Source organism: Haliotis asinina, chromosome 15, assembly GCF_037392515.1.
Source record: "Haliotis asinina isolate JCU_RB_2024 chromosome 15, JCU_Hal_asi_v2, whole genome shotgun sequence".
Taxonomy (NCBI): Eukaryota; Metazoa; Mollusca; class Gastropoda; order Lepetellida; family Haliotidae; genus Haliotis; species Haliotis asinina.
Window position 1 is genome coordinate 31,625,232 of NC_090294.1, and position 21,600 is coordinate 31,646,831.

At 41.7% G+C, this 21,600-nt stretch overlaps 1 protein-coding gene across 2 annotated transcripts in view; it reads left to right on the forward strand.

Annotated features, from left to right (window-relative positions):
- LOC137266081 (myoferlin-like) overlaps window positions 1–21,600 on the forward strand; it is a 108,693-nt gene that overhangs the window by 46,625 nt on the left and 40,468 nt on the right. For both annotated transcript variants that reach the window (XM_067801581.1, XM_067801582.1), the window contains exons 16-29: window positions 4,649–4,749; window positions 5,114–5,227; window positions 5,344–5,443; window positions 6,150–6,352; window positions 6,539–6,645; window positions 7,104–7,299; window positions 7,482–7,634; window positions 12,482–12,625; window positions 13,565–13,651; window positions 13,862–13,941; window positions 14,126–14,243; window positions 16,335–16,437; window positions 18,067–18,197; window positions 20,228–20,395. In XM_067801581.1, coding sequence (XP_067657682.1) covers window positions 4,649–4,749; window positions 5,114–5,227; window positions 5,344–5,443; window positions 6,150–6,352; window positions 6,539–6,645; window positions 7,104–7,299; window positions 7,482–7,634; window positions 12,482–12,625; window positions 13,565–13,651; window positions 13,862–13,941; window positions 14,126–14,243; window positions 16,335–16,437; window positions 18,067–18,197; window positions 20,228–20,395 — 1,805 coding nt within the window. The remainder of the gene's footprint in view (window positions 1–4,648; window positions 4,750–5,113; window positions 5,228–5,343; window positions 5,444–6,149; window positions 6,353–6,538; window positions 6,646–7,103; window positions 7,300–7,481; window positions 7,635–12,481; window positions 12,626–13,564; window positions 13,652–13,861; window positions 13,942–14,125; window positions 14,244–16,334; window positions 16,438–18,066; window positions 18,198–20,227; window positions 20,396–21,600) is intronic.

Here is a 21,600-nt window from a genome sequence, read left to right on the forward strand (position 1 = left end):
ATGTGTATGCCTTGTTCATACTACAGGGATCGACTGAATGAAGATGACAACGTTGGAACTTTCTGTTTACCAGTATCAGTAATATCATCACAAGGAGACACTGGTGAATACCTTCCTACCAGACTATCTCCCCCATGTCCAGCACACTTACTCACACCCATGTTTACAGTGGGCAAAGCCAGCAGTAATTAGCTCATATATGGTCATTCTGAACTCAATATTTACTGACTCAAATGACAGATGAAAGGAATAGTGCATGTATAATAAATGTTGCTTTCACATTTGACCCTGGGAGTAAATTCATGTGTGTAAATGTTCAAATGTATGTACTGTTGACCACCTGCTTCAAACTACTTGACATTTTAGCCCAAGTGAGGCTCAGTATATAGTGTATACTTACCTACACACAAACTGGTTTATGTGAGGCTCAGTAACCTATACTGGCCTGCACACAAACTGGTTTATGTGACTTAGACAATGCAGTGAGACGCGCAAGGACATGGGTGAGAGAGTTATTATCTCAGTGTTAGACCGTTGGCAACTCCAGCTGACATTCCTCTTCCATCAGTACCACATTCAGGCCACTCCCATCAGTACCACATTCAGGCCGCTCCCATCAGTTCCACATTTAGGCCACTCCCATCAGTACCACATTCAGGCCACTCCCATCAGTACCACATTCAGGCCACTCCCATCAGTACCACATTCAGGCCGCTCCCATCAGTTCCACATTCAGGCCACTCCCATCAGTACCACATTCAGGCCACTCCCATCAGTACCACATTCAGGCCACTCCCATCAGTACCACGCACAGGCCACTCCCATCAGTACCACATTCAGGCCACTCCCATCAGTACCACATTCAAGCCACTCCCATCAGTTCCACATTCAGGCCACACCCATCAGCACAACAGACAGGCCACTCCCATCAGTACCACATTCAGGCCACTCCCATCAGTTCCACATTCAGGCCACTCCCATCAGTACCACATTCAAGCCACTCCCATCAGTTCCACATTCAGGCCACACCCATCAGCACAACAGACAGGCCACTCCCATCAGTACTGTTGACAGATCTCTCTCATCAGACTCTACCTAGACCCAGTGCTTGTCCACCTACCCCTACTGCATGTCCATCTACACCCAGTACATGTCCCCCTTCACTCGCTACATGTCCACGTATACCCAGTGCATCTCCACCTACACCCAGTAGAGTGTTGTCCCCCTCTGTGTACACCCAGTACAAGTCCACCTTTCACTTGCATACATCCAGGACATATACCCCTCCAGTTGCTACATCGATGTACATCCAGGACATGTCCCCCTACATCAGGTATATGTCTCCCTACACCCAGTAGAGTGTTGTCCCCCTCTGTGTACACCCAGTACAAGTCCACCTTTCACTTGCATACATCCAGGACATATACCCCTCCAGTTGCTACATCAATGTACATCCAGGACATGTCCCCCTACATCAGGTATATGTCTCCCTACACCCAGTAGAGTGTTGTCCCCCTCTGTGTACACCCAGTACAAGTCCACCTTTCACTTGCATACATCCAGGACATATACCCCTCCAGTTGCTACATCAATGTACATCCAGGACATGTCCCCCTACATCAGGTATATGTCTCCCTACACCCAGTAGAGTGTTGTCCCCCTCTGTGTACACCCAGTACAAGTCCACCTTTCACTTGCATACATCCAGGACATATACCCCTCCAGTTGCTACATCGATGTACATCCAGGACATGTCCCCCTACATCAGGTATATGTCTCCCTACACCCAGTAGAGTGTTGTCCCCCTCTGTGTACACCCAGTACAAGTCCACCTTTCACTTGCATACATCCAGGACATATACCCCTCCAGTTGCTACATCGATGTACATCCAGGACATGTCCCCCTACATCAGGTATATGTCTCCCTACACCCAGTAGAGTGTTGTCCCCCTCTGTGTACACCCAGTACAAGTCCACCTTTCACTTGCATACATCCAGGACATATACCCCTCCAGTTGCTACATCGATGTACATCCAGGACATGTCCCCCTACATCAGGTATATGTCTCCCTACACCCAGTAGAGTGTTGTCCCCCTCTGTGTACACCCAGTACAAGTCCACCTTTCACTTGCATACATCCAGGACATATACCCCTCCAGTTGCTACATCGATGTACATCCAGGACATGTCCCCCTACATCAGGTATATGTCTCCCTACACCCAGTAGAGTGTTGTCCCCCTCTGTGTACACCCAGTACAAGTCCACCTTTCACTTGCATACATCCAGGACATATACCCCTCCAGTTGCTACATCAATGTACATCCAGGACATGTCCCCCTACATCAGGTATATGTCTCCCTACACCCAGTAGAGTGTTGTCCCCCTCTGTGTACACCCAGTACAAGTCCACCTTTCACTTGCATACATCCAGGACATATACCCCTCCAGTTGCTACATCAATGTACATCCAGGACATGTCCCCCTACATCAGGTATATGTCTCCCTACACCCAGTAGAGTGTTGTCCCCCTCTGTGTACACCCAGTACAAGTCCACCTTTCACTTGCATACATCCAGGACATATACCCCTCCAGTTGCTACATCGATGTACATCCAGGACATGTCCCCCTACATCAGGTATATGTCTCCCTACACCCAGTAGAGTGTTGTCCCCCTCTGTGTACACCCAGTACAAGTCCACCTTTCACTTGCATACATCCAGGACATATACCCCTCCAGTTGCTACATCGATGTACATCCAGGACATGTCCCCCTACATCAGGTATATGTCTCCCTACACCCAGTAGAGTGTTGTCCCCCTCTGTGTACACCCAGTACAAGTCCACCTTTCACTTGCATACATCCAGGACATATACCCCTCCAGTTGCTACATCAATGTACATCCAGGACATGTCCCCCTACATCAGGTATATGTCTCCCTACACCCAGTAGAGTGTTGTCCCCCTCTGTGTACACCCAGTACAAGTCCACCTTTCACTTGCATACATCCAGGACATATACCCCTCCAGTTGCTACATCAATGTACATCCAGGACATGTCCCCCTACATCAGGTATATGTCTCCCTACACCCAGTAGAGTGTTGTCCCCCTCTGTGTACACCCAGTACAAGTCCACCTTTCACTTGCATACATCCAGGACATATACCCCTCCAGTTGCTACATCGATGTACATCCAGGACATGTCCCCCTACATCAGGTATATGTCTCCCTACACCCAGTAGAGTGTTGTCCCCCTCTGTGTACACCCAGTACAAGTCCACCTTTCACTTGCATACATCCAGGACATATACCCCTCCAGTTGCTACATCAATGTACATCCAGGACATGTCCCCCTACATCAGGTATATGTCTCCCTACACCAGGTACTTGTCCACCTACACTTCTATATGTTAATGTTGACAGAATGACAGAATCCCTCCCACCTACACCCAATACATAGCATACAATGGATGACAGCTGGAGATGCCCTATTGTAGATCTTTAGTAGAATCTGAGTTTGTTAATTCTTAACGATTACATACCAGGTAAACAACTATTTACATGCTAGCGTTAATACTATAGATCTATCAGTTCTTTACTTAATGCAACATGCTAAGAGTCCATTCTTTTAAAAGGAACCTCTGTAATACTGTCCTGATTATGTGGGCAATTACTGTGTTGATGTGTCTAATCAGTGACTCTGTTTATCTTTGTGCAGACAAGGACGAGGGTAAACTGGTTTCCGTTGTTTCTTTCCATGTTCCTATCCTCATTTCCTGACTTTCTTTGATCTTCACAGCATTATGTTATCATTACTCTGTTGTCATGCCATTTGTTTCATGTAATTCCATTATTACATCAAGAACGATGCTTCGGCAGACTTAATTGTTGTCACAATCTTTTCATTTGAAATAGTTTGAGTTTGATTTGAGTTTTAGTTTGGTTGGGTTACAACTGCTCCATCCATCATGGTATAATGGACAACAAATACTTGTGAAAGCCTGAAATGAAAGTCCTGATTATCCTGTGTTGTAGACATAAGTGTTTTGTGTGTGTGTTTTATGTAACTATACACTGAGCAGTTACATGGGAAGGACTTCCATTTGATTCCTCATCTGCTTTGTGGTCTTTAATAGCCATTAACTGTCCTGCATGCTTCTAACCCACATCTAATACCTGTACACTTAGTCCTGCCCAGATGTAATTGGCTTAGCTTGATGAGAGAGTGCAAGGGTGATTGCACCCAGGTGTAATGGGCTTAGCTTGTTAATGAGAGTGCAGGGATGAATGCACCAAGGTAGTGATGAGTATAGCTTGTTGATGAGAGAGTGCAGGTATGTTTGCCCGAGCCTTCCTTGACTTATGCTGTATGCAAGGTGGCCATAACAAGACCTTTATCTTTAGAATTTGAAAGATCATTTTCAACACCGTGACCTCTCTTCAGCAGAAGCTGCTAATTTGTAATACATAGACGTAAACCGAAAAGTCTCAATGAAATTATCTCATAGGAGGAGGTTTTTTTACATAATATGATGGTAAATATCAAAATGGCTTAAGTCTTTTCATTACTTACCTTTTTCAAAAAATGCTGTAGTATACCAGCCATGTGTGTTTGGTGGTTGTGAATACATGTAACTTGTTGTGTAGGTTTCCTGCCCACATTTGGACCATGCTATGTCAACTTCTATGGGTCAACAAGGGAGTACTCTGACCTGCCAGACCAGTATGAGGACCTGAACCTTGGCAAGGTGGGTAGCATGCACCTCACTGACATGTCCTTTGAATACTATTGTGGATGATGAGGTCACACAAGAACCACCGTCAAAGCTCAAGATCTGACATCACTTGTCAGTTGTGCTTTTCTGACACGCTGGTTGTGACTGATACGTTTTAAAAGGGGTAGCTCAAAATGATAATGACACAGTTGGTAATAAAGTAATGATCACACTCAAAAAAGTCAGTGGTTGTATTTACCTTGGGTGTAAATTCATGTATTTTCATTACTTTCACGAGGAAATACTAAAATTCTGATTGTTGTTTCAGGAAATATCTATTGCTGTGCAGCAATTGTGAAACCTGTCCACTTTCTGAATAACAATATTTGAATTGCAGGGTGAGGGTGTGGCATACCGAGGACGAGCCCTGGTAGAGCTGGTGACACAGCTTGGAGAGCTGCCAGAACAATCTATAGCTGACATTAACAGTGATGACATACTCCGAGTGCAGGTAAACCATCTGTATTGTCATGTATAACAGTCTGGTGTCAGGAAGGGCACACATCAACAGTGTAGTATCATGCACCACTCTTGCTCATGCACCTGTCCATCCTTACTTTTATGCAGAAGTTCCTGCGGCGGCGAAAATATCGTCTACATGCATCTTTCCTGAATGCCACCATGATTAGTGAGATTGATGCACCAGTTGAGTTTGAAGTCAGCATTGGTGAGTTGTTACAGGAATTATTGTATGACAGAGGGAAATCATATCAGAGGAATTAGTTTCCCTTCAGTTTCATGTCGGATAGACGAGCAATAACAAATAACGGTTTAAGGGAAAGATAAACAGTGTCCAGGAGATTATTCTGTTTAACCAACAATTATCCATGCATCAAGTTTCTAGGTATTTCTTAGGGTGAACCGTCCATTTTCACAAAATGGGAAGATATTTTTGGAGTTGCAACAATGTTACTTAGTCTTTTCTTTGATGTTGATAAATTAGATATTTTTGTTTCATTTGAGTTGTATGGTACATGTTAAAGATGTCCTGCAAAAATTTGTATGCAAATGGAGATGACCCACCATGCATCATACTATGCTTATTGATACATAAATACGTTTGTGGCCTAGTTTAACAATTTTGATTGAAGAAATTCATATACATGTGTTTCCAACTGCCATCAATGCACTTCAAGAACTGTTGTCACCCATACCGATGTTATACACCTTGTAGTTGATGTACGGACCACCAGCCCTCGAAAAGTGGAAATTAGCACGAAATTAAACTTGCTTACCGTGGAATCATATCACGACATTTAACCCAAGAGGAATGTAAATTTCCACCTCACCTTTGAAGTTTATGATCTTATTCTTTTGAAAAATAAATGTTTTTAAAAGTGTATTTAAATCTTCATGTCCCTTCTGATATCCAGGAAATTATGGGAACAAACTAGATGAGAATGTGGCCCCTTGTGCGTCCACCACTCAGCCCACCAATGCCGTGTTTGATGGATGCTACTACTACTTCCTGCCTTGGGGAAACACCAAGCCATGTGTGGTGGTGGACAGTCACTGGGAGGACATCAGCTTCAGACTGGAGGCACTCAACTGTCTCCTCAGAATCATCACCGATCTGGTCAGTCCATGAGTGGTTACTGGGTATCTAGCAGTAGGTCGTCAGCTCTAATGTAATGGAAAACTTTCTGGAAAAGTGCACACTTTTGAACTTTTATTTAGGCTCAAAGTAGAGTGTTTCCTAATGCCCATCATCCATTATAAAATATGTACATATTTTCTTACGTTATATATACTCTGTTTTCAGGAAGCCAACATTGAACGAGTTCGAATTGGTATCAAAGCTAAGTTGCCAACACCTGAATTAGCCCAGCTCCTAATATCACTGCTGGACCAGCTCACGCAAGACTGTAGGTGAGCATGTGTGTATATGTGATCATTCAGTCCCATATGCATTTTCATGTGATGTGATATCATACTGGAGCAGATCATTTACAAAGAGTAGATATCAGGTGTTGGGACTAGATGGGTCATGTGTGTAAAGTAGATGTTTTGTATGGGGACTGATAGGTCATGTATGGGGAGTAGATGGGTCATGTATGTAAAGTAGATGTTTTGTATGGGAAGCGGATAGGTCATATGCGGTGACTAGATAGGTCATATGCGGTGACTAGATGGAACATCTATGTAAAGTATATGTTTTGTATGGGTCATGTACAGGGAGTAGATAAGTCATGTACAGGGAGTAGATGAATCACGTACGGAGTGAATATATGTTGAAGCCATGAATGAATCTTGTGATGTGTAATGGAGTAGACGTATCCCAGCTTTGTGTGTAGAAGTTGACTGTTGTTTTGCGGTTGCCATCACAGGAAGCCACTTCCAGAGTCCGTGTCAGGCCAACATGTAGCCACAGAGTTGGACAGACTGCTCAGTGCATACCGCCAGAATGAACTGCTTCACATCATAGATGTTGCCACAAAGCTAAGGGAGAATGCAACTGATGTAAATGATGCACTTTCTGAGATAGAAGGATATCTGTCCTTGCTGAAAAACTTGGCTACAGAGGTAAGGAAGCATTTTGTTGACATCAGTGAATTCTACTTAATGTGATTTAGTTGTGGACATTGGAATCTCTCCAGTGTAAAGTCAGTAGAAAAGCATTCCTAAAAAATATTAGTTTATAGATAGATGTGGCTGTTGATTTTACAACATTTGGAACTTTGATGATACATGGCATGATTCTACAGCCCCAAAACAGCATGCCGGATGTGGTGATCTGGATGATCAGTGGAGAGAAGAGGCTAGCCTACTACCGCATCCCAGCCAATGACCTGCTCTACTCTGCAAATCCTTCATCTAGAGGACGATACTGTGGACGTCTACAGACCATTCAGTTGAAGGTTGGACAATACTGTAAATCTTGTAGCCGCTTGAACATAAGTGTTGTTGAATTATAGTGTTATAGGGGATGACATCTATCCAATTCTCCACAAAAGCCGCTCAGCGGAATTGATTGAACTTCTACATATGTTTCATTGGGACTCTAAAGGTGTGCATCTCATACCTTGTTCATCCAGTTTCCTAAATTTTTCCTTATCCTGACTCATGCTAATTGCTTATCTCCTCTTCCCTGGTGAAGGTAGTGGAACACCTGAAATCCCTTGAAGTTCCCTTCTAGAAAGATGCAGACACAAAATACACTCACCCATGTATAGCCTTCCTTTTCCCGCACCTTAGTCCACGTGACCGGCGATGCTTGTCACTCTCTCCTTATCGCCTGGCGTGGGTGGTTGGAGCTACCTGTTAGCCCCGATCTTCGAAGAAGTTCTTTCTTTATTTTGGTCTTTGAACTTAATTCTGCTCATATACAGTATTTGGATTTGTATATGCATTGTATCTTATCAAATTTGTCATACTTATGTCATATTAAGCATGTATTTCTTCAAATGAGACATACTCCCAATTGATGAAATCGTGTCTACTATGTAGATTGCGGCTGTCAGCGTTTGATCCTCACTTAATTTGCCTGACGTGCAAACCCATATGTTACTTCTAATAATCATTGTAAATTTTGCATTCAGATTTCTGATTCAGAATTTACTCTCTATACACGGTCTGTTTACAGATGTGCTAGGGACAAGCAACAGCGGCTTGCATTAGTCATGTCTAAAACAAGTGATTTAAATTCGGGTAAATTGTTAACTATGTCTACTGAGATTCATTCCAGTGAAATGTCTCTTTCTCCGTGGACTATGTCTGGGGTCCGGCGTGTTGTCCCCTGTATCTCAGAAGAGATCTTCCTCAGAAGCAGGGCCAGCTCAACCAAAGAAGTCTAGGTCATCGAAGACGAAATCATCTTCTTCGAAACCATCGCAGAAATCGTTTGGACAAGAAATCGTCCCTCTACATGAACGACTTATCTTCAACGAACCACCGTTGATTCTACACTACAAGGTAGATATCAACCAACACAGTCATCGGATAACATCATCTAGATCTACCCCAATGGCATCTTCTACACCTCTCAACCCGGAGGAAAATTGTCAGACAACGCAGACTTCGTCAACAGTAGACAACTTTAGAGGTCAACCGTCGCTTCAAACTTTGCAGCAATTTGACCCAGATGCCTTCATGCAACAGTTTACGATGCAGATGATGGATCTCATGGAGCGACGTTTAGAAGAGGAGAGACGACTGCGCTCGTCATCATCGTTTGACTACAGCTCAGCATGAGCACTCACCTAGAGCAGCACTCACGCCGGAGGATGAAGAGGATGTGTATGCACACACTCGAGGAAGATCGTCATCAGCGTCCCCCTCTTCACTTCGCAGCCGAGAGAGAGATCCAACCACGCCAACCTCTTGGATGATTGCACTCACAGGTGTACTCGTCAATGAAGAGGATCTTCATCAGTCTCCCTAGGTCCAGTCAGGACAGAGAGATCCACCTACGTCGAGTGAGTGCACTCGCAAGAGTGAGGATTTGCGCTCATGTGAGTGCACTCGCACCAGTGAGGATTCCCGCTCACGTGAGTGCACTTGTGGGTTCACTCGTCAACGCAGGTCTTCATCACGCTCCCCAGTTCACCAAAGGAGCTGTCAACAGTCATCACCTCCCTTAGTCGTGGACTCTTATAGGAGGGATCGTCAACACAGAATGAATGTTTCACATTCATGGAGGGATGAAGATAGACATTATCGAGCATCGTCATCAGAGGAAACCCTATTTTTGGACTCTGAAGTTACATCATGGATCACGAATGGGCTTGACGTAGCTTCACCATCCAAGGACTCTAATGAAGCTAATACTTACATGATGAAGGATACCGACATTGATGCACGTACGTTCCTGCCGTTACCTCAGATATCTACGGTTTCTCAGATGTTATCTATCGCGTTTAAGTCAGCAACCAATTTTCAACAACATCATCTAACGTCATTCAATGTTCGTCGCTTCCCTCTTCATCGTATGGAGCCCTTCGTCAGAGCACCGGATGTCGATGAAGTTTATAAATCATCAGTCTCTCCTGCAACAAATCTTACAAGGTAGACGACGAGAGGCTTGCTCAACTCAACACAACTGCGACACAAATTTTTTTCGGATTAGAGCCGTCAACGACACTCTCATCGCAAAGTTCAGCAAACCTGCCAACGAGGAAAAGAGAATGATCCTGTCAGCATTCGTCACTCAGATGAGTAATCAGTCAGCTATAAATAGACTTCCTTCACATGTCAACTCCCTCATAATGAGCCGGGTGGAGGCTCTGAAGACAAAGAATGACGTATCTTCACAACATGCAAGCTCATTGTGAGAGAAGTCAACTCAGTCTACGTCACAGGTGGACTTCACTATCAGGTGGACTTCACTAACTGAACTCGGATGACTTGTGAATCTAAATTCCTTGGGATTGGATTCATCACTGCGTTGAAATATCTCGCTGTCCCAGAGGTTCGGTGGGTCAAAAGTCAAGCCAATGTCAGAACAAGTTCTACTCTCTCCGTTACCACTACGACAGTATCAAAATCTGTTTAAAATACAGAGGATACTTGACGAGCACAGCGAAAGCAGTTACCGTAGCCCTGCGGAAATTCACTTGCACCTTTTATGATGACAAGTGGAAGCAGAGACATACACCAAGAAGAAAAGCTTTACAGCGATGAAGACAGCATATCCTCAGATAGCAGAATATTTATGACTGATAGGCTCTACATTATCTACATACATGGCAGTTCTCAGCTCAGTCATCACCATGGAAACAGGGACCAAGCTGAGTAAAGTACCCGAGCTACTTGCTTTGTTACACTCCTTCAAGTTGGAAGATCAACAACGTAGATTTAGAGCTCCAGCATGGGATCTAAACATCGTACTCCAACATCTCACAAGTGATGCATACGAGCGGCTTGATCGGACCTCACTTGAACTGCTAACTCAGAATACACTGTTTTTACTTGCCTTGGCTACAGCTGCACGAATGTCAGAAATTCATTCTCTAGACTTCAACTGCATGAGTTTTGATGCAAGTCATCATCAGACAGCTCATCTGGGTCTGTGATGGGATTTTCTTGTGAGAAATCAACTGCCAGGTCAACCGGATTGACAATTTCACATACCGGCACTATCTGCAATCCCTAGACCCCATGATACTCAAGATTTATCATTATGTCCAGTCAGAGCATTGAAGATATACATTGCACATACCAAGTCTAGAAAGCAACGTTTCAAGCACCTGTTTATCCCTATATCTACTGAGGCACTTACGGAAGTATTCTGCAACACTATCTCAGTGTGTCTCAGTGCTTTTGGAAGTCAAAAATGGTGTTTGCCAACCACTACCTACGAGACATAGCCACAGAGGACATCCCTGGCATTCATCGGTTTGGGCCTCTAGTCGCTGCTCAGCAACTAACAGTTCTACAAAGACGCTGAGTTCACTCACTCATTTATCATGTGACTTGTGGTGGAAAGTCCATGCACACATCTTAAACAGACTAGCATGAGTGATTATGACCCTGTACTTGTAAGAAAGGTCGCCACTAGTCTTGATTACAATTTCTTGACAATTAGTTGGATCAGAAACTAGCAGGATGCTAATTACTTTCGATGTCACACATTCCAGTCAGCAAAACTTTCGGCTGAAGATAAGTTCGACTGGATGTGATCCCCCGAGAATTTACAATGAATATTAGAAGAGCAGGACCATATTATCGCCGTTACATGTTCCCGTTTGGGGGGGAAAAATTACTGGACGTAATTTTAACAGCCAGCAGAATCCAGCGTGGCACTGCCGTTTCCGTCGGATTCTGTAAGCAAGTAGCATGAGTCAGGATAAGGAAAAAAATGTAATTTTCTGAATAAAATTGATATTTTATACTTATCCTGACTCATGACAAAAGCCCTCCCAGCCGCCCCGCACAGACAAGCTGAATTCCTATTTTCGCGTGGAAGGAGAGAGTGACAAGCATGGCCGATCATGTGGCCTAGGGCGTGGGAAGAGGGAGGCTACACATGGGTGAGTGTATTTTACGTCCACTTCTTTCTAGAAGGGAACTTCAAGGGATTTCAGGTGTTACACTACCTTCGCCAGGGAAGAGGAGACAAGCATTTAGCATAAGTCTAAAATATAAATTTTATTCAGAAAATTACATTTTTGTCTACAGATGTTTGAACTTAGTTGAATTTGGTTCTATTCAACATGTTTGTCCCATATAACAAGGGGAGTACTTTATCCAATTCTCAAAAAACTCTACTTACATGTGTCTTATGGTGTGCATCTCATATTTTGCTATTTGTATTTTATAGCTTTTTGTATATTTGGAGACATTTGAACTGAGATGAATTTGTGGAGAGATCTGTGTCAGTGACCTGAATATTTTGAAAGTATCTCCTATCCCAAAATAGATTGGTTAAATCTATTTAACCGTCTCCCATTTGATTGGACAGTCATTGGTTGCTCAAAGGTTACCTGACGCGACCTCCTACTAGGTTTTGTTAGACTCAGTGGTGGAGTGTAACGAAATACACTGAGACTAAGTTTACTTAGACTGTCACTAGAGCACACTTAGTGTGCTTCCTTAGCAGATGGGGCATCCATGTCCCTAGACACAATTTTGTCTTGTTACAGGGTAGTTTTGTAGAGATCACCGTCCAGTTCTTTGCTGGGAACAAGACGGACAATTCTTGGCACTCACTAGTATGTTCAACAGAAATAGAATGTTGAGTACAGAGCTAAACCTTTATGTAATGCAGTTCCCTGGCAGCAAGGCTGAGAAGGAGAAGAAGTTTGAGGTGCCAGCTATGATACGTGTCAAGTTGTGGCTGGGTCTACAGAGTCAAGAGATGGAGTGGCACAAGATGCAGAAAGAAGGAGAGCTTGCCGTCTTTGCTGAGACAGTAAGTAGCTGTAGTAGCACAAGTACCCAGGTAACATGAGTAACACGATTAGCATCAGTAGCCCAGGTAGTACCAAGAACATCAGAGGCTCAGATAGCAGTAACACCAGTAGGTCAGGTACCACCAGTAGCTAAGGTAATATTTACCCCAGATAGCACCAGTAACATCAATATACCAGGTGGCACCAGTAACACCAGTAGGCCAGGTTACACCAGTAACACCAGTAGCCAAGGTAATACCAGCAAAACAGCTACCACCAGTAACACCAATAGCACAATAACCATCAGTAGGTCATGAAGCACCAGCAACACCAGTAGCTCAGGTACCATCAGTAGGCCACGAAACACCAGCAACACCAGTACCCGGGTACCATCAGTAGGCCATGAAGCACCAGCAACACCAGTACCCGGGTACCATCAGTAGGCCATGAAGCAGCTTTGGCATCAGTAGAGTGCAGGTAGCACAAGTAACACCAGTAGCCCAGGTACCATCAGTAGGTCATAAAGCACAAGCATCATCAGTAGCCCAGGTAGCTGCTTATTCAGGGCCATTAACCTGTTTTGAGGTCACAAGGGGTAGTGGATACAGCTGAAGATCGTCCTTTTAATTACTTCCACTTTCCCATACTGTCAAGGCCCAGCTCCCTCTGACCCCCCATCTCTGCTGTAATCACAAATTACACCTGTTTGGCAGACATTTACAAGTAACCACCAACATAGGCTACAATTGATACCTCTCTTGGGGTCAGACTTTATATGTAGCCAGTGTTTATTATGAACAATATTATGCTTAAGGCTACAAACATGCCAGTTTGGATTAAAATCTTACATTTGCCTATGCAGATAGAAAGGGTTTGTTTCTCTGATGGTTGACAAGAAATGAATCCATTGTAATATTTGTTTTATTTAATGTCACCATTAATGGCATTGTTGTTTTCAGTATCAGAATGAAGTAAGCATCTTGGGAACTTGGACAAACAAAGGCCCCACAATGACCCGCCCTAAGTGGTCCGACAGTCAAGGAAAGGTCAGTGTTCTGCCCAGATGCTTGCCTCGAGGAGTAATGTTCAATCTTTAAAAAGAACCACAATAAAAAAATGTATATATGTTAAGTTAAACAATGGTGTTTACTTATCATGCGTAATGTTTTGTATTGATTGATATAATACAATGCTAAAATGGTGTTAAAGATCCACAGATTCTTTTTTACAACATGTCTGTTATTACATGTATGCAGATATCTCTACCACAAGATGGCTTTGAGCCCCCACCAGGATGGAGATGGGATAGCGACTGGTATGTCAGCCCTGAACTCAGGTCAGTAACATCCTTTTAAATCTTCTGCACTGCTTATTTGTGTCTGTTCTTATTCAGTGAAATTACATGCTTTGGTTGATTCTGTGAAAGAAGTCTAGGTATCATAAAAGGTATAAAACTTCCACACTTTCCCTCTTGTCGGGTACCTGTGATTAAATATACCAATTACCTGTTTTCATTTCAGTATGCTGTTTGACAAAGATGCTGGTCATCATCAGTTTCTGGAGGATATATATGAGTGCCAAGCCCGAAATCTCCCAGGTGGGCACTGGGGTCCAGCGACCAGACCATGGGCAGATGTGGTATGTATTTTCCTGGAATACTGGAATATTGCTTTAGATAGTGGGATGAAAAGCGTGGAATCGCATCCATGGGAAGTGGAATTGAGATAGTCACAGCTGATATATTCTTGAACAGAAGAGATTGATTGCTTTGATCACAGAATAGACTAAAATTTTCCCAGGAACCATAGAACTGACTCCTGGTTGACTGTATCCTAGATAGAGAGAGAGTATACGTGACTATCTTCGATAGAGAGTGGGATGGTTTTCTGTATCCTAGATAGCGAGGGAGTTGCTTGACTGATCCAAGATAGAAAGGGGGTTGGTTGTCTGTATCCTTGATAGAGAGGAAGTTAGATGACTGTATCCTAGATAGAAAAGGGGCTGGTTGATTGTAACCTAGATAGACATGAGGTTGGTTGACTATCCTAGATAGAAAAGGGCTGCCTGGCTGTATCCTGGATGTGGATGACTGTTATGTTCATGTGGAGCATTTGGCTTTCACTAAGCACAAAAACTGTTGTACTGATCGCCTATTTATCAGGTTTAGAAAGAAATTCTGAAAAACAGGTCATGCAGTAGTTCTTTAGACTTTGCCTGACTGATGCTGTGAGCTACATAACATTGTTTTACGGATGCCTTTCCTTAATGTTCTTGTTCAAGTGTTTATTTTCCCATGGTGAGATACTTTGCCCTTAAGACATAGGTTCTCTTTGTTTTCAGTGGTGTGTGAATAATCATGCTTCAGATGAGAAGCCAGTTCTCACATATAAATGATTTCAAACCCATGATTAAAAAATCAACAAGTTTTGTGATTTTATTTCAACTAGACATACTGCAATGAGGTAAATAACAGCTAGTTTGTTTAATGTATTTTTAATATTGTTGAGTGATAACTGAACTGTCCTTTTGTCATGTTCCACGATGACACTCGTGTATGTTGTCATCATTTGTTCAGACTACAGTCTTATTGTAGATTCTAGTTCATATGAATGTTTTGTTTCTTGATGACACTCATGTACATTGTCATCAATTGCCAGAACTACAGTCCTATTTTTCGTTCTTGTTCATCTGAATGTTGTGTTTCTTTGGTTATAAACTAAATGTCTTCACGGGAAACTGTGAAGTACATCTCTGTCCTTGTTATCATTGAAGCATTGATGTAAGTGTTCCATGAAATTTATTTGGTCCTGTTTTCTTTAATCTGGTCATCTCAGGCTACAAATGTGCATCCAGATTGTAGCTGTCTAGCTACTTTTAGTTCATACCATCTTTTGTAGGTGCATATTATGACTGCATGGATCTTCTATGCTCCACAAATTACTTATAGACGTGACTGATTTAACATTTTGATTTATTATTCCACATTTGTCCTTTCTCCTGAACCTTTTTGAATATGTTATTTCTCTAGATCAATGTACCAGTTGTTATCTGATGTTTTGCAAGTTAAGGAAATAATACACCGGAAAAAGTTGGCCAGCCTTTGGGTCTTAGCTTTGCCTATTTTACAAAGCTGTGATGCCAGATTTGGAACATTTTACACTGTGTGTAATGAGTTCCTGTTGTAAAATATTTATATACTATCATATATTAAGAAAATGCTGGTTTCCGACTAGGTGGTCAGAGATTTTATATCAGATTAAGCACGTCTGATCGAACAGCTGTTCTGACGGTGCTATTGCTGAAGAAGGTGTTGTTTGTGAAAGAAGTGTCTCATTTATTTTCTGTTTGTGTTTGTACATATAGTTGTTGCCATATCTACAATAAACAATGTGTGTGTTAGTTTTAGGACAGTAAACTTATTGTACTTTAAGTTTTAAGGACAACAGAGACTTTCAGATTTGCTGCTTTAAATTTTCTGACTTTGACATTTTAGTTGTTTGCATCAGTCTTCCCAAACATGTCTGCCTTTACTTTACATGGATACACCCGTGGTCTGTAGGATACACTGTTTTCAACCATGGAAATATTGCTATGCATTTTTTAACAATATCACACAAATGTTTCAGTCTCTGGCAATTTGTTCAGCATTAATGTTTAATCTGAAGACCACTAGTGAATTTCATATTATGTCAGAAGGACCTGTTCTCTAATACATGTGGCCCTTTTCAGAAAGGGGACCCGTGTCCAGCCAAAGAGGAGGTACCTCTGCCTGCAGGCTGGAAATGGGATGAGGAGTGGCAGGTGGACCTCAACAGAGCTGTTGATGAAGAAGGTATGCATCACCCTGGTTTGTAACAGGACTTCTAAGAAGTAGTATAGGTCATGGTGGTACAGGAGCAAAATCACCACAAATTTGCAGGGAAATCCAGGGTACACCCACATCTAGTACTAATATATACGATTACTTACGTCTGAAAAAAAACCAGACCACATATAACTCTGATATGAATTTTTATCACCCAGCAAAAGTTGTATATGGAGTAACTAAAATGCTAGGAACTAAACTACTTTATGGGTTCCTTCTCTAAATAAGAGAGAATTTTTTATGCAAAGTAAAACAGGAGGCTTTACCTCACATCTCTGTAACTTTACCCCACTGGGTGTACCTCCAATTAAAAATATAAAAAGTACAGGTTATAAAATGCCCAGGACCAAACTAGCTGGAAGCTTATGCTGAGATCAGGTCAGGTAATTTATCCGTTCGGGAAGCGAAGAAAAAATATCACATATCACAAACTCAATATATGAAAATCCTAGGGGCCTCAGATGATGGAGGCTTCCTTTCACTACCCCCTACGCGGGCCGCTTCTGAAGTAGAAAAAATTGTAGGTGTCTCACATGTGTCTCTCTGACCGAGAGAAACAAATCCTGGAGTGATCGGGATACATCTTCTATGAACGATACCATATTCTAACACTATTTCTAGAACTCTGTTTATGCATCTTCCGTGAGTATGTTGAAAATAGAAAAGTAATTGATTTTGTTCCCCTCTTCCAACCAAACCAATTTCATGCAGTTAATGAAAAACTGCGGGTTATACTCTCAAACTGCTCGGAGTCTGAGGATAAATGTTTCACTCTCAACCATGGCCGCCCTCTAATCTTTGATGGAGACAACACAACATGTAAGTGTGGTGCAACTGACCATACCGTTGGAAGCAAGCAGTGTGTTTTATGGAAGAATAAAGATATAGACTACACACCTCAGAACCACCTCCCACTTGAGGTTCCAGAATGCCTAATCACACAAGGATTTATCCAAAATATGGAAAATGTATATGATAGGGCCTGTGCTGGATGGGCCCTATGGTATACAAAACTCATTAGAAATTTAGCAAAGAATTGCCTATGTAAGCATGATCAATGTATTTTCCAGCTACTATCAGGTGAATCAGAAACCACTCAAGAGTTTAATTTAAAAATTATGCCTCACCAATTACCAAACTACAGCCAAAAGGGTTGGAAGTAGCAGCACCACCACTTAGTAAACATAGAAAAGCTGCCAAAGTTCCGGAAGGTGTCTACCTGTGCAGAAAATTTGCCGTAGCCAAATACAAAGCGAAGAAAAGACTGTTGCTGCTTCTCCAGACATTATGTGGAGAAACGTCTCCAGTCTACAACTACAAGATACAAGAAACAATTATAACATAGAATTATATGTGGTCAGTTTTTTGCAGACGAAAGTAGTGGTATAATTAGTACCAGATGTGGGTGTATCCTGGAATTCCCTGCAAATTTGTAGGCAGTTTTGCTCTACGGTCCCGTACAACCATTACCTATACTACTTAAGACTATATGTCCTGAGAGAAACTAAGAAGTTGTTATGTTGCATTCACTTCTTCACTTCTGGGCATCACTCCCTATGGTGTAGAAACGTGAGACCTATGGTGCTTGTATTTCAGCATGGGAGTACTGTGTGGAGGCAACTGTTGGTGGATATGGTCCTGTAGAGAAAACCTACCACTTGTGTCGACGTAGACGCTGGGTCAGGTCTCGTACCATGGTCATGGATGCAAAAAAGCAAGTTCAGAAGGTAAAGCAGTGCAACAGCTCAGCAAAAATCTTCTTAGTGCTGACTGATGATAAGACCCAAAACCTTGCTTGTTCTGTAGATGCAGGTATTTGGTAAACACTTCAGTATGTACTCTGGAACTGAAAGGATTGTCAAGTTGTTGAGTTACCCCAAAAATCATGTTTTCAAAACAGTGTACAGTATACCCTGGTTACAATGCCACCTTTGTCATGTTGGGGAAGTTTTCACTGTTTTTCTTACAAGTATTGCTCTTATCAATCATCTAGTCCAAGCAAGACAAATGTAGCTGTGTTTGTCATGGAAGTAGGATTCGTTTCTATGAGCAAATGGCATTTTATTTTGTTTCATAGAAGAAGTGCTAATAGTGATTGTATTTTTAATGAAAATCATGGATGCTCCTGTATATATAAGTGAAGTGAACCTTATCATGGCCTGGGTTTCCAAGTTGAGTGTCCAGATACATTAAAAGCACTAGATGATAAGCTGAAACTCAAAACAAGGGGCAAGGAGCAGTTATAATGGAAAACTCTATTTATAGTCTATATTCAAACATTTTTGTTGAAAGCCATGTCTTCAGATATTCATGTTCAATATGCAGTGGTATTTGGTAAATTCAGAGTGAGTTGATGGGTACAGCAAATATGTTTTTGGGTGTTATTTATGATGTTATAACCATTCATGTTTAAATGACCCAGGGACTTTGACAGTGCATCTACAGTCTCTTGAAGTGCACTTTGGGAAACATTATCTTCTCAGATTCTTGAGAGGCATTTAGAAGTTGGTGAAAGTATAAGACAAGTACATGGTTGACAATTTCTTCTTTATTGTGTAACGCAATGTTTCTGGGCTAGTTTTTGCCCCTTCTTGAGTTGACTAATGTTTTCCAGGGAAGTAGCCCTGAAATGTATTATACAATAAGGAAGAAGTTATCATCCATATACTCGTCATGTATCATTTTCTGAGTATTTACATGTCCATGAAAGATGAAACTTGACATTTTAGTCCCTACTGAGGATGACTACTAAACTCTTAACTTGTAGGAATCTACATGAAGATGTTGCTCAAAACAGTAAACAAGAAACGTTATCAGTGAAGCTGAATGCTTCATAATAGAAACTCTAACTCATGGAATGCTGATGAAACACTTACTACATATTTTATTCTAAAGGTTCAAATCCATTTTCAGTATAGTGTCCATGCTGAAAATTCTCATTGTTACAATTACTGTGGCAGAGTATTTTGTATGTGCTTAGAAGTTCTTTGAATTCTTTAAACCCGTGAAGGTCCCGGCGTAGAGTTGGCCTTCAGCAACCCATGCTTGCCATAAAAGGTGACTATGCTTGTTGTATTAGGTGACAAACGGGATTGGGTGGTCAGACTCGCTGACTTGGTTGACAGATGTCATCGATTCCCAATTGCGCAGATCAATGCTCATGTTGTTGATCACTGGATTGTCTAGTCAAGACTCGATTATTTACAGACCACCGCCATATAGCTGGAATATTGCTGAGTGCAGCGTAAAACAAAATTCACTCACTCACTCACTTGAATTCTTTAAAAAGTCTTATTTGCTTCTGTAAACTACTCTAAACTTGCCTAGGTGAATGATCTGAACTCTTGTGTGTTTCCTTACAAGGACCTGTTGTGTTCAAAGCATGAGATATCAGTGTTAGTTAATTTTAGTATTTATTCAGAAATGATTTGAATTGCAGTTCTGAAAGCTAACTTTTGTTAGGTATCTATCTTTCTGATCAACAAAGTGTTGACCACAAATCCAGATGACTTTCAGCACCTGACACTATTTTTAACAGATAACCACCTTAATGACTATTTCTGTGTTTCTTTTGTTTTACATATTTGATTTGTTAAAGTTGAAATTGTGTCACAGACATTGTCACTCACAGAAGTAATTTAGGAGACATGCATCACGACTGTTATTGCAAAAGTACACAGTTTGGTTGTGTGGTTGTTGTGTACCCTACCTTATGAAGTGTTTGTGATGGTACTATTACATACCATGTACTCCCTAGGAGAAGCAGAAACAGAAGGCAGCTGAAGGATGGGAGTATGCACCGCTCTTCAACATGAAGTTCCACGCACAGGAACGAACAATGGACTTGGTTAGAAGAAGACGCCATCATCGCAAGATGGTTGCAGAAGACCCCAAAGCTAGTTGTTTCTTTAGCTTAAAGCCTGTGGTAAGAATCTGTCACCATATTGGACATACATACAGCAGTGTTATAGGACTTGGTACAGTGCAAGACACTGACAATGCATTCTCAATCAAAAAGGTTAAGGACCTCCCCAATGTTCAATATTTAGGTGTTATATGGATCATAAAATGAACTATTAAATACTTAAATATTGAATATTGGAGTAGTCCTTAACTGTGTTAGGTGGAGTAGATTTGTAGTATTATGAAATCTACTTCACAGCAAGACACTATGAGTGAATATTTATGACAGCAGTACATATGCTTGTGTAGTAAGATCTTGTGCAGTGCTACAGTCCTTTTTGCCTAAAAGAGGACCAATGAATTGCAATCTAAGTCAAAATCTAGTGAACATAAAATGCTCAATGAAATACTGACCAAAATCATAACATCAGACTAGGACTTACAGAATTTATGTCCTAAAAATAAGAAAGTTTTTTAAGCAACTATCATTAAAATATTGGCACAGTTCACTATTTGTTACATGTCAGGAATGCAAGGAAAGGGACACTTTTGAGCCAAACGGTACATGTGGCAGTGCTATCAGATCTTGTGCGTTACTAGCTATATAGATATAGATATATATAGCTATATGTGCGTACATGCGTGCGTGCCACGCATAGCTCAAATTGAAAGAAACAACACTGTCAGACACAGGAGTGTCTGGCCAAAATTTTGCCCATTATTTTGACGTAAACATACCTTAATTTACCGTGCCCAGCATCAATACAACGCTATTAAGACCATAGATGACCTTCCTTGGAACAGTTATCCAAGGGTCACCACCCCCCGACAAGATCGGCACATTTCCAGTCAACACCAGCAAGATCCATTCTTGTCAACCCCTTTACCTTTCAAAAACTTAATAGTGTCGTAAGTCTTGGTACCAACAAAATGTCTTCACTCAAGTTTTTGTCATATCTGACCCTTTTTGTATTTCTTGTATTTAATATTCTTTATGCTTGATCACATGTGTTACTTTTGCATGTCAGTATGTATAGGCAGTACATATACAAATGTCATAAGGTCTTGTGCAGTACCAGCAATGTACATGTACACAGGCAGTAGATACTTCATTTTTATAGGACCTTCTGCAATGTGTAGCTCTAGCAATATATATTTATGGAAGCAGTAAATATACCAGCTGCAATGCAAGAGGTAGTGCATCAGCCTGGACAAGATACACACAGT